The following is a 16541-nucleotide window of genomic DNA, read 5'->3' as shown; positions in this document are numbered from 1 at the left end:
TACAGAGCTTGCTGATGAATTGACTATTTGAATCATGTGCGTTGGAGGGAAACATCCAAAACATGCAGGATGGAGGCCCTCGAGGACTGGAGTTGGTCACTTCTGTTTAGCTAAATACACAGCGGATATAAAAAGTATAAGCCAATTCTTTTTTGACATATAAATGAGACCAAGAAAAGTCATTTCGAAACTTTCCTTTCACTGATTGTGACATAAAACCTCCTTAACTCAATTAATTAAAAAAAAAAAAAACTTCTAGAGATGGAAAGTAAAAATAAACAGCTGAGATAATGTTGTTGCACAAGTATGCACACCTTCTGGGTATTTAGCTGTGATCAAAATTAAGCAATCACATTCAAACTTATGTTCGACTAAAAGGGAGTCTACCCACTCCAGAGGAAAATACCTCCATGACAGTCATAACTTTCTCTTCCTTGAAGATACTGCGACGCCCCTATTCCATTTCTCTTCCCATCTACGCGCTAGTCCTAAATCTCGAGCCTTACTTCCTTTCCACCTCATCTCCTGGACACACAATATATCTACTGTACTTTTCTCCTATTTAACATGTCAACCAACACTCTAACTTTCCGCTTCTCCCTTGTCTTCAACCCACACCAGCTGAATTTCCACTGTTGTTCCCTGTAGGTTAACGGCGCAGATGCCAGTTGTTAACCTGGGCTGCGACCGACGATAGAATTTGGATGATCGCTCATAATCGTTTGGCAAAGTTTAAAGCCAGATGCCATTCTTGTTGCATAATCATTTCAAACAGACAGATACACTCGTCACGGATATAAAATTCTTCTGAATAGAGCCAGGATCTCTTATTACACATAGATTGTATTGTCTCTTTATGGTTTATATATGTGGGTGTGCATGTGTCTGTGTGCATATATAGAAAGATAGATAAACACACACATACATCCATACATAGTTTCTACGCAGATTTGTTGAAAGACGACAGAATGTAATGGATCAATATTTTTGCCACTCTTGAATTCAACTTGTGTGCTTTTCTCTGACGCCCAAGGCTGCTCATTATCAACTTTATTTATACAACATTATTGTCATGATCCAATTTAAATGGGGCTGATGGTGGCCAATTTGGGGAAGGAGCACTTACTGGCCTGATTTGGCTTTAGCCCAGTTTGTGGCCCACTTCTCTTTCTCCAAAAACAATCGATAAACTGGATTACTGTGTTCTCAAAGCTTTGATGCAATGCAGTAGAACCTTCAAAGTTTTCCCGGACAAATATGCCTCCAAAGTTGGATCTTGCATTGTGACATGTTTGAAATCACAGGCAACATTAGCAAATCTCCCACAATTTGAGATCAGTGACATGAGAATGATTAAATCCTCAAAACTATTACCATTATGTCTGTGTACCAGCATAGAAACACAGAAGGAAGACGCAGAAATGGAATTTATTGCAATAAAGGAAGCTGTACATTTCTCTTATTACAATAAGACTAAAGCGTATCTGCATCATAGACAAAAAAAAAATAAATGTGATTCACGACCACCGACAGCGATGCAGCATATGACAAAGCTGTATCGATGTGAACTGGGAGGTGAATGTAACGGTGACCTGAGCTGTGTTGAGTATGAATTTGAAGAGACTGTCCTTCCAGACATGCCGTGCACATGAACAGTTAAGAACTTTAAAATGATTAAAGGATGGCAACAGTTTGCCAGTGGAAGCAGGTGCGCCAAAAGCCCCAAATAGTACTTTATTACTCCCTGCCATGTGCATAATTATGCCGCATTGTCCATCTTAAACCACTTGGGTTCATCTGTCAGAATGTAAGGCCACATGCCAGTAGTTAAGGGTTATGATTACGCTGTCTTGCTCAAACAAAGTGAGAGCAACTTCTAAAAATAGAGCCAACTTTTTCTTGCCTGCGTTCAGGCGCCGCCTCTGCAATGAGTGTCAAAGCATTAAGAGGTGGCTAATCCACAAAGACGAGAAGTGTGTGGGGCTTGTGGCTCTTGTAGCGTTCCTCACTGACGTTTCTTTGATTCTTTCGTATTATTTTAGCTCTGCCTTTGTGAGCGTGTGTCACTTCATCGACAGGCTCAAAGTTTCTTGCAACTTCCCATGCACTGAAATGTTTTTGTCCTCCCGGATCTGATTAATGGGATTAGATCGTGTGAAGACAGGTTGACGCTGATCTGCAGACGTCTGGAGGCTGGATGGACAACATGTCTCCGCAACATCAACAGGACCGACTGAGCCAGGGTGCAGGACAAAGCGACAACAGACGGGTAGATATTGGTCACACGTCTTGTTGATGTCCAATGAAAAGCATCTGTGTTGTTAAATGACAAAGTTATTTGGCTTTACAGATATTAATAATATTTATTATTCAGGGTGTTCCAACAAACCCTGGCTGGTGTTCTAAAAAATATTTCAAAAATCTTTTGTCATAGGAATGAACCCTGTCCCGATTTCCATATTTATTTCCGACTCGAGGATATCGAACGTATGCCCCAATGAGAGTTACTCATGACTCCTGAGTGAACAAATGTGACAAATTGGATGTTGGAGACAATTATAGTTGTCTCGTGGCTCGAAAATTTGCACCAAATTTAGGTCCCCTGTGTGAGGAATGTTTGTCCCCCCCGTGACTCGGCTGTATCAACAGTATTACGCAGTATTAAAATGCCCCAAATGTGTGGCCTATTAATTCAAAATTGAGAGCTGACTGGACCATTATTGTGATGAACAAAAGTAAAAGCATAGAGAGGCAAAACTTGTCATGTTTGTGGCCTCACATTCTTTCTTATTTGTGTCCGTCTTAGCGGGTGAAGTCCCAAAGTCTTCGGTGTCAGTCAGCACCCTCTCTAGTCATCAGAAAAGCTCTCGCCAGATCCAAGACACTTTCCAGGTAAATATCTGTGCAAATCACGATAATCGCCTTCAAACCTTTCTTGATTACAAATAATTCAGCCCTATTGCTTCAATTTTATTTGCTGACACTGACTTTTTGGAGTAAAGGTTCAACGATAAGGTCCTTTTCCCTCTTGTAAATGTTTCCTGTCTCTGACATTTTTAACCCAAAATCGGACTCAAGACAGTCATTTTCCGATCTGTTTTCATCTGTACTCGTAATAGCAGGCCTTCTGCTGAGTGGTTTGTTAAGGCAACGCCCCGTTAGCTGGTTATTTGCTTGTATTGTATTGTAGTTGAGTTGTCTCACGGTTTAGTTGTCAGATGCATCTAAGATGGCACTAGACATATTTTATTGTTTAACTGAAACGATTATGACACTGAGGTTCAGCGCGCTGTCGAGTGCGGTTTGGAACCGCCGGGATCTTCAAGCTCATGAGACACGGCCCTCCCTGAACTTCTTTACGTCATGCTACCTCTCAATGCTCAACGCTAATTGCGGTCATGTAAGACATTTCTATCGATCTGTATCTCTTCTGTCGGGCAATTCCAGAGAGAGCCTCCCGGTTCCTGTGTTCCCGGAGACGTGCTCATTGGTACAGTCCTTCCTGAGAGTGCCCGACAGGGTGTTTCTCCTCGATGGGCACATTCAGTTGAAAACTGGCATGCAGACTCAGGACAGACACCTCTTCCTCTTCACAGACATCCTGGTCATCGCCAAAGCCAAGTAAGCATACCTGTGTTTGCGCGTCGTGTGTGTTTCAATGCCTGCATCAGAAGGCAAGATGTTCAGATTCATGTTTCATTTATGTTGCACCAGGTCGGCAAACCAATTCAAGCAGAAGGCCCAGGCGCGGTTATGTGAAATGTGGACAGCAAGTTGCATGGACGAAGTGTGTGAGGGAAGCACCTGCCCTGAGAGGAGCTTTGTCATTGGATGGCCCACCTGCAACTGTGTTGCAACATTCAGGTGAAACATACACACTCGCCAAATAATAACGTCCCAAAGAGGATGTAAAGAGCTTGAGCCACAATACAGAATTCTGTGAAAAACTACTCACATTTATACTACAAGTTTTGTTTGACATGTCCCTGTCAGCTCTGCGGAACAAAAAGAGAAATGGCTGTCTCACCTCAAAAGGTGAGTTTGTCTTGAGTGGTGTACGTTAATGTGTGTTTATTCATAAAAGGCAACAAAACTCTGTTTCATATTCTCTGCAGTCACATCAAAGAGGAAAAAGAGAAGGAAGAACCAAAAACCATCCCTCTCAGAGTGTATGGGAAGGGACTCAATACTTATGCTGTGGTAAGCCGATTTAGAAAAACAAAATCTGTTCAGACTTTAACCATATTTGTCTTGCTTCCCAATTGTTACTAGTGGATGTCATCCTCTCTCCCCATGTAGACCAAGACTTTGCCCGTCAGCAACTCTGATTCGACCAATGAGGTGATCCGACTGGCTCTTCAGCAGTTTAGCATCATTGTGAGTAACGTCACAACTTGTACATCTTCAAATCAAATCAACTTGACTCAACTACATTCATGAAACACTTTAAGACAACCACAACTATTTGCCATTTGCTGTACATTGTGCAAAAGTAAGCCATTGAACAACAAACAATGAAACTAATTAAGAATGAAGAAGGTAAAAAGCACAAAAACAGTAAAACCGTGATACATCGAATATATATAATCCTCTGCATACTTTTGTCAAGATTCCTCAATTATTCTCTATTATTAAGAAATGTTTCATTATTGACTGACTTTGTTCTCGTCTTCAGGGTAACGTGAAGGACTACCAACTGTGGATCCTCTCCAAGAGGGAGAATACACCCTATCCACTCATTGGTTAGGCATTGGTTCACTGGATCTCAATTGCTTAGTTTAGCTTGATGCAGGATTTCCGTTTTGTGTTTCTTCAAACTTGAAAATGATGAATGAACACTAAACGTGCTGGCTTGCCTCCCATTTATACAGATTTAAAATGCATTTTCCTTTCATGTTTTGTTGTCTGTCAGCTTGTCCATATTTTACTGAGCAACCGAGACAGATGGAAAGTGTCTCCGACTTTCCTCAGTCACAAAACGGTTCTGTGGTCGTCCACAAATTTTTGTTCTTTACAATCAGTGGTTCTCTTCGAAGCAGACGTGGCAGTGAACAAAATTAATTTGTAGATATAATATTCGCAGAAAATACTTATTTGCAGTTGTAGCTGTGTATTTGCTTTGGTTTAGTGAATCTTGAATGTTTCTGAGTCTGCAGCACATTGTGTAGTTCTTTCCACTAATAGATTTGTTTGAAGCTAAAAATAAGATGATGCGCATGAAAAACAAGCAACTCTTGGTTCTCGTCTGTCTCAGGTCACGAGTTCCCCTTCAGTATCCACATGAGTCACGTGCGACAAACGTTGACCCATAGGGCTGTGGCGCCAGAGGGCAGAGACTGGGACATACAGTTGGAGCAGATGCAGGTGCACAAGCGGTGCCAGTTCATTCTGAAAGCCCGCCCTGATGAAACGCCTCAGCTGCACGTGGCAACAGGTGACTTCAATTGTGCGGCATTACCAAACTTGAGCTGGCACAGCCATCTTAACATCGGCAGCTGGTGGAATTTTCACCAAAAATTGTAAATTGCACAAATAGTAGTTTTCACTGTTGCCTGTCTGTTTCTTCCTTAATGAGGAATCCATTGTATGATTAAGTCCATAAATCTACCCTGTAGTATCAGGTATCTATCTATAGCTGATCCTGATGCGTGTGGCCCAAGCTCCTTGTTTTCCTCTCCAAATATGTTGAAGTGGCTACACTGAGTTGAATAGGGACACAAAACTACTGGAGATGCACTGTAGAAGCATGGCTGAGCCCCATCCAAGATGGCCGCCACCACGAAAATGTGATTGTGGCACTTGTGTGTGGCGGCCATATTGGATGGGGCAAGATAGGAGAACCTCACATCTGTTCAAACCAGACTGGAAACGACATTGGGTTTAACAGTATCGCCGCTTCAATGTTATTGGCTTTGAGTGGTGGCGTTCAGCGCCCAATGCGTGTGTATTGCATGTCACACTTTTAATGAGTCGATCAGTGGTATTCTTGAGTGCTCAAAGTGGAAATGACATCATCGTTTGAGATGCTCAAGATAAAGCAATCAATTTTGCTCATCAATAAATGTACGATTAGTATTTAACCTGCTAATCTAAAAACAGTATATATAACATATATATATTTATTTTGAAGTATTTTTATTTTAATATTTCATTTTAATTTTTTTATTTTGTGGCTTAGCTAGACGGGGGCTGACATTACCATTGTGCCTTCTCTTGTCGAGCTGCTACTGCGGTCAAATACTTTCTTCTGTCTCTGTCAGAGTTCCCCCAGAAGCCATTAAAAAGAAGGCGCTCCCTCATCACTTGGGCCTTCCTGCGAGGTTCCTCCCCTCAGATGGCGTCATCCACAGGCACCGCTTCTCAGGGCTGCTTGTTCGGCCGCCCCCTCAGTGCCGTGTGTGTTGAAGATGCTCTGCCAAAACCTGTGATGGTGGGTGTTCACACTCAGGTTCGAGTGAGAAGGTCAAGGCCATCTCACTATTTTGCATGAATCTCTGCTTTTTACAAAACCAAATGTTTATGTTTATGTGTGGATATATGATACCATTAAATGAGCCGCCATTACCAATTTCATTTTTACCGTAAAGTTCCTGGACATTTACCAGAAATGGCCGCTCTGCTCTCCTTTGCCAGGACATGCTGGCGCTTCTGTATCACGAGGGCCCGTGGACGCGAGGCATCTTTCGGCGCCCGGCAGGCGCTCGGGCCGTCAGGGAGCTGCGGGACTCACTGGATGCTGGCCAGGTCCTTCTTCCGCTCACACGAGACCACATCTTCATCATCGCCGGCGTCTTCAAAGTAGGCTGTCATGTTGACCCACATCTCTCACCTGGCCTTTAATCTCCTCTCGCACATCCACATTAGCAGTACAACGTGTTCATAGGGTCCTTAATCTTCATTCTAATCCTTGTTATTGTTAAGCACTCCAGTCTTTGCACTGTATTTGCCTTCTTTAACTCGATCATGGCCCAAAATATCATCTTTACCTTCTCTTCTAATCTAAATATCTTTTCCTCACTGTTGGCCACTGAAAATCTCTTTAATGTTTACTAGGACTTGTTGCGCAACATCCCCGGCAGCCTCTTGTGTTGTGAGCTGCATGAAGAATGGATGGACGTGCTGGCCGATGAAGAGGGGGAGGAGGAGCGGGTGCAAGAAATACAACGGTGTGATAAACCACTGATCAACCTCATTCAATCAATAATCCCTTTAGTAGCAGTCTGTTGCTAAAAAAGTGGACAGTAGATTGAAGTGTAGAAACCTCCAGATGCATCAGTATATTATTTGTTACTTTAAGTCATGTGTGTGCAGTGGTCAACATAAAATAACTTTCTAAATGTAACATTTAGCAACACTGAGCAAATTTGGTGACAATATTTGCATCTGCAAATTGACAAAGCCCTCACGGGATTATCTTTTATTCATCCAAACCCACCAATCCTAATCATATCCACCTATCTGTAATCACTAGCCCGCATTTGTGGAAGCATTTTGCAGTGCAATATTCCATTGAAACAAGTGAAACTGAAGGTTTTCCAGATAATCTTTTGAACTGTATTTATTTATGGGGAGAGAGATTTTTCTCAGAATTATTCACCCAAAAACATCTTCAATGTGTTTTCAGATCCACAGATATATGCATGAGTTTTACATATTTTTCACGTGTTGTGTGCAGTTATCATCACTTATTATTTGTACATATTAATTTCTGATTGTGAAGTGTTTAATGTGCTTTTGTCAGTCAGCGGGCACACACATTTATTTTTTAAACAAACGTCGTGCTTCAAGATATTCACTAATTTGTGTGGAAAGGCCATCACTTCTCCGTCCACTAGGAGGCAGTGTTGCAATCTCCTGTTTTTTAATTGAAAATTGGAAAATGAAAAACACTAAGGTGATCTTTTATCATGGGTTTATTTAAAGAGGAAGTCAACCCCCCCCCCAAATATTTGCAATAAAATGTTCTATACGCCTACACTAGTCTAAACATGGCATTCTGATTAATATTGTGTTTGTGGAATATGAGTTAAGCAGCAAAATCCACCCATTTTAGCCATCTCAGGGGCGAGCATTTTGTCACTTCTGTCACGTGAAAATGACGTCATAGTTTATTGAGAGGTCAGGTAACAACCAATCATGGCTCACCTGTTTGCTGAAGCTGAACAATGATGGGGCTGCATAGAACTTAATCTTGTAAAGAAAATTTTTCAGTTGAGTTGCCTTGTAACGCAAGTCGGGAAACATACGGCTGTAATTTGTTTCCCTTAAGTTTGTTTTTGCTGTCAGACGGAAGACGTTCTTTTCTTTGTCCGCTGGCAAAGTGGAGCAGCAGCAGCAGAAGAACATTAAAAAAAAAAAGAAAAAAATGAAAATTGCGCAAATATTTGTGGATCTGGAAAGCGTGAAAATCGTGGACATATTTGCCTGAATAATTTTGAGACATCTCTCCCATACTTAGTGTTGAACACTGTATTTCAGATTGTGTTTGCTCAACGATGTCAAGTGTGGCAACGGCAAGTAGAAATAGTTGGTTGTCCTCCTGCAGGATGATGAGTCGGCTGCCCAAAGACAACGCCCTGTTGCTACGCTACGTGCTAGCCATGCTACACGCTATCCGAGGCAATGCCCGTGAGAATCAGATGACTAGCTTCAACCTGGCTGTGTGCATCGCTCCCAGCATGCTTTGGCCTCCCGGAGCGTTGTGCAGCCCCGAGGCAGAGAACGAAGGAACTAGGAAGGTAAGAGAGCGGAGGGGCGAAGGACATCAACAAGCACTGAGCTGCCTAAACCCACATCCAATTATTTTATTTATTTGTGCATGTGTCTCACTCTGCCACCCAATAGAGCTGTGCAATCTGGACAAATTTCAGATTTCGATATTTTTGCCCGATATCGCAATAACGATATTACTGGTGAAAACTTTTCCTTTTTTTTTTTTTTTTTTAAGAAAACCCAAATTAATCCAAAAGGATGTGGTTAAGTGCATTTTCTTAAGAAATTACTGACAGCCATCAACATTATTAAAGTTGAAGATAATAACAAGGAACTGAACTAAATTGCACTGCAACTGCTTTAATGATAATTTTATGCTACGACAGAGGTTTTTACGTTTGTGCATTTAGCTACTTCAACATGTGTGTTGTTCTGTACTAATTTGGCTACACATTTGTCTTGACGCATTAAGTCGCTTTAGTGCTACGGCTTGCTGCACAGAACATTGCTTCTGAACCCGACTGGGACAAAAAAAATACAGTTGTTTTTGGCAGAGATGGGCATGTTACAAATTTTTGTCGGTGCATTATTCCTCAATCCGTCAGCGGCCTGTTTACCCATCTGTCATTCGTCAGTCTGTCATTTTCTCAAGCCGAGCCTTTCTGAAATCGTTGATTGGTCAGTTCGTTGGTCAAGTAGTCAGGTATTATTAGAATAATAATAATATCATTAGTCTGTCAGAGGTCCGTTGATCTGACAGTCACTACATTTCACATACACTTATTTGTCAGTCTATTAACTAGTGGCTGCAGAAGCTGTTTTAACTCCTAAAACGCCAAAAAGCTTTAAAGTTTAAAATTGCTTATGAGACACCAGCTCCACATTGTGGCCCAGATCAAATGAAATTCAATCTAAGTAGCGCACTCCAACTACTACTAACTGTTACTGTGCTACTTCTTCTCATTCATCTGCAGTTCACAACCTTTGCTGCATAGTCACCAAATTCACAGGAGGTGCAAAGCATTTCTACATACAGTGAATACCCCACGATCAAACGCACGAGAAAATCAAATTAAACGTCCCCAAAATTTAACAGAAAACCACAACCATAAAGGTTTATATTCATATAAATACACATAGCGGCGGCACGATGGCCTCAAAGTGCAGAGGTCGTGGGATCGATTCTGGCTCTGGCTTTCCTGTGTGGAGTTTCCATGTTCTCCCCGTGCCTGCGTGTGTTTCCTCCGGGTACTCCAGTTTCCTCCCACATTCCAAGAACATGCATGGTAGGTTTATTGGGCGCTCTAAATTTCCCCTAGGTATGAGTGTAAATGGTTGTTCTTCTATGTGTGCCCTGCGATTGGCTGGCAACCAGTTCAGGGTGTCCCCCGCCTACTGCCCGAAGATAGCTGGGATAGGCTCCAGCCCCCCCGCGACCCTTGTGAGGAGAAGCGGTACAGACGATGGATGGATGGATAAATACAAATCGATACAATATTAGAATCGCCACCTCTGGGATGTTTTTTTAGAGTGAGCTTTACATGCAACAAGTGTGGTCAGTTCACGTGACTGATGTCCTAATTTCTATATTAGTATCTTGAATGTTCATATCTCAATTTCAATACAACAAATATATGTTGCCTAGCCCTACCACTTAAACTGCTTACCACCTTGCTAACCCGAACAAACACCGGGTTAACGAAAGCCCTGCATGAGGATTTTTCACACGTCATACAGTGACAGAAGCAAACGTCTCACTCAATGTAAATCTGTAAATATAAAATGGTATCTGAGGAAGTATTCAAGAAACTGATTTAAAACACTTATGTACTGTATTTGAATATAAACTGAGAGGTGAAGTGACTGTCAATGTAGTTGGCTTTGTTACACTTTCTTAAAGAAAGCTGACCGGCAACAATATCAAACAATTGTTTGTGCTATTGAACTTTACACCAACCATTAAAATAAGCTATGATAGCAGCTATTAACTAAATTAAGCTCAAAACTTTAGTGCTATGTCTGTAGTCTCATAACATGATCGAACTTTGAAATACATAGTGTAGTGTAAGCAAGAAAGTAAATTCAAGTCAATGAAGCATTTGTGTGCTTTGTTGCAGGTTTGTGACTTGGTGAAATTCATGATCGAAAACTGCCGGAAGATTGTGGGGGGCGAGCCCTCGTCCCTGTTTGGAGGCTCACCACGGAGATTAAACCCGCAGGACACAGAACTCTATGGTACTCGTGATCTTAGGTTGTCTTTAATCTGGAAAGCATTTACGTTGAAAACATGTTGTGGTCACTCACACTGTCTTGTCACGTTTCCCGGGCCCTCAGACAAGTGGACGTACCCTTTGACAGATTCGTCCTATGACAGCCTAGAAAACGAATTGGATACCAGCAGCGGCGGCTCGCCGAGCTTTTGTGGCAGATGTCTCCGATCCAAACCAGGCAGTCTGGATTCGGTCCTCACCTTCAGCGACTATGAGCAAGACAACGAGGCAGACGTGCGGCACGCTAGCTGGCAGCTGCTGAGTGGAAGCAGCAAGATTCAAGATGCCCCCACTGTGGACCCCTCCGTTTCCCTGCACAGCATACACAGACAGCGTCGGCGCTCTGAGCCAGCATTGGTGCACGTAGTGAAGATTCAGCCGCGCTTGTCCGGAAGCACAGACGGTCTCACTGGCGAAGATGATGATGATGATGATGATGGTGGTGGTGGTGACAACAAAGGCGAGCGTGTCTCAAAGTTGAGTCTTCAGCAAAAGTACAGAAGGTCACTGGCGGCTATGGAGGCAAGCTCCTCCAGCCTGTCCTCTAACCCCACCTCCCCCGCACCAACGCAGACCAAAGAATGCACTCCTTCCACATCCATCGACCCCGGCAGCACTCGAGCTTTAGATAGACACGAGCAGTGGGAGACAGGTCGCAAAGCGTGTCCAACCAGAGAGCATCTTAAATGGGGTGCGTTGAAAAGCTGCAGGAGCCTCCACCCCAACTCTTGGCTGAGGAAAGACCGCAGATTGTCCTTAACTCAACAGGAGAGCTTGGAGAAGAACTCTGCCTCCAGCGCACAGACAGACACAACCACTAGTGACGAATATTAGCATCGTAGGAAATGGGAAAAAATGTAGGAGGAATAATTGTCATGTCATGTAGGGTTAAGTGTTTCAACGCAAGTGGCATACTGCCTACATAGGAAAATGAGGTCTAACGTGTGACTACACTACCTGCTAGACATGTCGCCATTAAGCACTTTTGCGCTTCTGCCGTCTCATCTGCTGTTGGTGTGGTTAAGTGTCTGAGCAGCGACAAAAGTGTGGGCCATTGCTGCAAATTTAAAAAAAAATACTTCCTCAAGGCGTCAGTCATTGGCCATTCAAGTCATCAATGCCCCGTTCTAGAAAACATGACATGGCACTGCGCGTCGGGCTTCACCAGTGCCCATCAAACACTTCCCTCCAAGATTTGATATAACATTTAAGAATCCAAGCAAACACAAGTCTGGGGGTCCTGAAAGTGAACTCCCATAATTGACTTGCTGGCGCCTTCCAAATGCTCTCATGGGGCGTTCCCCTTATGTACAAAATGCATTTCACCTTGCTATTAGAAAGGGTACACTTTTATTATTATTATCTGCTTTCTCTATACATAGATGTGTTCTAGCTATGTACAATCACATGATAAAATTGCATGGTTATTAAAAGATGTCAAAGTGTGGTGATGATGACATAATAGAATTAAAATAAAAATATACTTGCAGTGTGGGCTTTGCTAGCATTTCGGTCACGTTCTGTTTGCCAGATTGGCTTGATCAGTCCGTAGATCTGCCAGTGTTGCGTTTGTTTTAATAGTCCATTGTAGACTACAAATGTTTAGGCGGCCCACCTGGCGACATCGACCGTCACGAACAAAAAGTCACGAAGAGGAGCCATCTTGGCTTTGTCGGATGTCTGCTACGCTTTCTGGAACACGAGCCACCATGCCCTCCAGGGACCTGCTCAGACAGATCTGGCAACCCAGGCGCGATCTAAGGGTGAGAGGAGACACAGTCATTCTGATTCTGAAGTTACATTGACTGAAATAAAGATTGTCACCATCTCAAATGAAAAATCATGCCAATTCCATTTGTTCTACTGTGGATCGTGGTCGTCCATTTATTAGGAAGTGGAACTCTTAATATGGAGGCAACGCAATCCAAATTTTTACTAAGTCAGAATGCTCCACATTCTATCACAAATCTAAGCTAACTGTGGTTGTATGGTTAAAGTAACCATGTGTATGCCAAACACAGCCTAATAAAATGAAGACAGCAAGTGTTTTAGGACTGTTGTACGGCCAAGTTGATAACTGACAAGTGTTGGTTCTGTTCTGCCACATTATGGGTTTCGTTTTGGCAACCCTTCCCTTTTTTGTTCCCACTCATGTTTGCTTGGCAGCACTTGCTGCCATAATGCAATTTTTCGGTTAACAAAAGACTTTGATTTCGACCAAGTGTGTCAAACTTCTTTTTGTCACGAGCCACATCTTCATGATGGTTCCCTCAGAGAGCCATTATGATTGTTAAGTGTCAACCCATAGAAATGTATGGTTACCTCATATTTATTACTATATGCGCAAACAATAAATGAATGAGTTTTTAAAATGATAAGCCAGCAAAATGTTTAACCACTATTCATTCTATTATTATTATTTTTTTTGTGTGATTGGTAACCCAAAAATGCTTCCAATATCTCAACACTAGTAAAAGTGCCATATTGGGATTTAAAAAAGAATCATGAAGTCGAGGCACACTATTTGCTTTTGCAGGCCACATAAAATATTGTGGCAGGCTGAATCTGGACCCGTGTCAGGCCTAACAATGCTTTACAGTTAGTTGATGTGATTCCTACACTTAGTAGTCCTTCACAAGCAAGTTGTGTCTGTGCTTGACCACACCATCAATAGGCTTGACATTTTTACAAACAGTTACTGATGACAAGATGATTTTATTTCAAAACTATTCCAAATAATCCACTTGAAGAGGTCCAATTAACAGCACCAAGTTTGTCCTTACGTGTCAGTCAGGCCGTACGCCAAGTCCAGCATGTCCATTTCCTCATCCGTGACGGGGCCCAGTTTTTTGTAGACGTCCTCGTCGAAGATGAGATGACAGGTGGAGCACGCCAGCGTCCCCTCGCATGCTCCTGCGGCCAAACACACACTTGATGCGTTGACTGAATCTGCGCTGCTCATGCATGTGTCAGCTAAGTTGACAAACCAAAGCCATCAAAGTCGAGATCTTCATTAATGACGACGTCGAGCAGCGAGTCCCCGGGAGACCCTTGCACCGTTATCTTCTCGCCGTCTCTGTTGATGAAGTGGACCGTCACACTGTTGTCCGACCTGCATGAGAAGTCAACCATTGAGCACATCCCTACCAAGTAGCACAATCACATTCTGTTTTCTTTTTGTTTGTTATTTTTTGCGCGTGGGTGTAAAACTTCTTTTGCCAGCGGCTAATCAACTCGATGACTTTTAAACCATGCAAAATGTGATTAAATGCCTATAATCAGCCAGTGTCTGACTCTCAGCTGCACCAATTGACCTTTTAAGGCAAAACATATAAGGATTTAGCAAGTAAACCCCAAAAATGCCTAATCGCTTTTGGAAAGAAAAAGGAGAAGAAACACGCCGTTTGATATCCTTGTAGCCACTCACCCCCCTTAAAAAAAAAAAAAAAAAAAAAGGGATGGCTGCAGCCTTGAGCGCATGTGACCATCCCCAATTCAAGGTTATAGCAACCTCCCAAGTAGAACACTCTCAACCATGCAGTCAGTCATCTTTTAAAACTCCTTTCACGAGTGTGATGAGACGAGATGGAACAAAAACACTTTCAGCCAACCACAATGCAAAAACGAGGATTGTACTCACAGAACTAAAACACGGTGTTCCAAAAATGTGACATTGTGTCGTAGCCTAATTAATGGCAAATGTCAAATTTTAACAAGATGTGTAAAATCTAACCAAGTTTAATGTTAAACTTCAGCTTAATTAATGTTTTATATTTTTAAGCAGAATGTTAATTATCAAGCTGTGCATAATGTTACAGTGGTTTAAACAATAAGTACATTAGAGGCTTGTTTTTCATGAGTACTAGTACCAGTACTCTCCTGGATTTTAATGTTGGCCATTATGCAGATACTTGGAGTTCCGTTTACCTGAAGATGGTACTATTTGGGGTACAAATGTCAAAAACCACTATAGTAATACATACCCTGGCAAATTCAATACTAGGGGTAAAAAAATATATGGAATCATAAAGGGCCTTTAACTGCCATTCAACCCCAAATCATCATCAACTGTGGAAATGTTTATGTTGTCTTGCAGCATCAGATTTGCAATTCATCACTTTATATCACTTTCATCTGCTCATTCAATGTCCATGATTTCTCATTTTTAGCCCACTGTAGTTGTTGCTCGGCTTATCTGTATGCGAATCCCATTTTCTTTAACTGGTAAAGTTAGGTGCATAAATTCCTGTAGCGCATTTTCTCTTTTCAAGACATAAGAGTTGTATAGCTTGATGTTTCCAACAACCAATATTGCCTGCTGTTTTACCTTGAAAAGGTTTAACAATTCTCTCACCTTGTTTCAACTGGCATCTCGAGTTGGAGCCATGATTCAAGTTGTGAGCATTCTTATTTTAACGAATGAACAGATTCAGCGTGATGCAAATGGTTGTTTTACAAATGAAAATGACCAGATTATCCCATTATCGTTTTCCTCAGAATTATGTTTTGCCCTTTACTTGTTAAGTACAAACCATTTACTTTTAACTCTCTCGTGTTTCCCAAAGCCAGAAGGATGGCAGCTTGAATAAAAATTAGTTTATGGAACATCGTTGATTTGTCGGTAATATCCTAAATATAATATTGAAGCGATCAACATCCAGCAGCGTCGATTCCATGTAGATGAAATGCAAAACTGGGGGGACCATGCGGGACAGTAAATAAGTTGGTTTAGCCGGTTAACAGACGTGAGCAACTTCGTGTGTAAAAACTAGTTATTTACCGAAGCTAATAGCGGACAACGTGTGTCAGTGTCGACCGACCGGCAAAATTTGGGGTGTTTACGCCACGCCGGCAGCGGGTCCAACGACCTACCTCAGCGGCAGCGTGCCGGTGACGAAATTCCTGTGCCCAGTCAGCCCCGAAGCAGCACAGCCTCCTGCCGTCCTCCGCGCATATTCACGTACTCCAGCGTGGGCTATTCTTCGGAATGCTGTCAACAATGACGCCATTTGGAACACGAAGAATAAGTCCAGTAACACACTTGAAGGCACTTAAACAGATCCACGCAACACAACGCGAGCTCTGCCTCTCTCTCTCTTTCACTCTCCCTCACCTTGCGCGCTAGCAAGCTAGCTCGTTACTTAAGAGCTAGCTGGAGTCACTCAGTCAGTGTCAAGCGCATTGCGTAACGAACTACTTCCTGAAGTGCGTGTTGACGGCGTGGACACACCGAGAGCAACAACGGCGTGGACCGAGACATGAAAATTAAAATAAACAAACAAATGCAACGTTCAAACACAAATAAACTAGCTAATAAGGGTGACGTACAACCGCTTCCTTTAATAGGTGTTTGTTTATCATCTTCATTTCCGGTTAAGGCAAAGAGTTGTGAGTCAACTTCTGGTTGTAGTTTCAGAATAAAGGTTTTACCGGTGCCCAATGCGGGGCTTCCAGCGCTCGCAATGGTATTTCTAGAATAAGTTCACAAGTCAAGGGCATATCTTTATACAATACAAACATGATTTAGGGGTGTTATTTCAAGCATAATTATCCATATTT

The 16541-nt window shown here is 42.4% G+C and overlaps 2 protein-coding genes across 2 annotated transcripts; one reads left to right on the top strand and one right to left on the bottom strand.

Annotated features, from left to right (window-relative positions):
* Nucleotides 1-1951: 1951 nt before the first annotated feature.
* On the top strand, nucleotides 1952-12471 carry LOC148340687 (rho GTPase-activating protein 20-like). The gene is made up of 15 exons (XM_088292231.1): nucleotides 1952-2269; nucleotides 2807-2892; nucleotides 3448-3621; nucleotides 3715-3864; nucleotides 3994-4035; nucleotides 4116-4200; nucleotides 4300-4377; nucleotides 4676-4742; nucleotides 5255-5434; nucleotides 6261-6430; nucleotides 6634-6798; nucleotides 7054-7166; nucleotides 8546-8738; nucleotides 10830-10947; nucleotides 11047-12471. The coding sequence occupies exons 1-15, from the start codon at nucleotides 2198-2200 to the stop codon at nucleotides 11814-11816; spliced, it is 2463 nt and encodes an 820-aa protein (XP_088148357.1). The 5' UTR covers nucleotides 1952-2197; the 3' UTR covers nucleotides 11817-12471.
* On the bottom strand, nucleotides 12314-16355 carry fdx1 (ferredoxin 1). Its single transcript, XM_088292233.1, has 4 exons — nucleotides 15855-16355; nucleotides 13970-14094; nucleotides 13766-13895; nucleotides 12314-12739 (listed from the first exon to the last, which is right to left on the bottom strand). Exons 1-4 carry the CDS (start codon nucleotides 15989-15991, stop codon nucleotides 12628-12630), a joined length of 504 nt encoding a protein of 167 aa, XP_088148359.1. The 5' UTR covers nucleotides 15992-16355; the 3' UTR covers nucleotides 12314-12627.
* Nucleotides 16356-16541: the final 186 nt, after the last annotated feature.

Source organism: Idiotropiscis lumnitzeri, chromosome 3 (assembly GCF_059441095.1).
Source record: "Idiotropiscis lumnitzeri isolate Australia: NSW breed Sydney's pygmy pipehorse chromosome 3, RoL_Ilum_1.0, whole genome shotgun sequence".
Taxonomy (NCBI): Eukaryota; Metazoa; Chordata; class Actinopteri; order Syngnathiformes; family Syngnathidae; genus Idiotropiscis; species Idiotropiscis lumnitzeri.
Note: the sequence above shows the minus strand (reverse complement) of the source record. Positions and strands in the feature narration are given on the sequence as shown.

What these genes read in the sequence shown, in the direction of transcription:
- LOC148340687 (XM_088292231.1), top strand. Translation starts at nt 2,198, where the DNA reads ATGGACAACATGTCTCCGCAACATCAACAGGACCGACTGAGCCAGGGT. An exon ending in AGATCCAAGACACTTTCCAG is followed by an intron (nt 2,893 to 3,447) that starts GTAAATATCTGT and finishes GGGCAATTCCAG; the next exon opens with AGAGAGCCTCCCGGTTCCTG. An exon ending in TGGCTGTCTCACCTCAAAAG is followed by an intron (nt 4,036 to 4,115) that starts GTGAGTTTGTCT and finishes TATTCTCTGCAG; the next exon opens with TCACATCAAAGAGGAAAAAG.
- fdx1 (XM_088292233.1), bottom strand. Translation starts at nt 15,991, where the DNA reads ATGGCGTCATTGTTGACAGCATTCCGAAGAATAGCCCACGCTGGAGTA. An exon ending in TCTCGACTTTGATGGCTTTG is followed by an intron (nt 13,896 to 13,969) that starts GTTTGTCAACTT and finishes GTTTGGCCGCAG; the next exon opens with GAGCATGCGAGGGGACGCTG. An exon ending in GCGTACGGCCTGACTGACAC is followed by an intron (nt 12,740 to 13,765) that starts GTAAGGACAAAC and finishes TCTCACCCTTAG; the next exon opens with ATCGCGCCTGGGTTGCCAGA.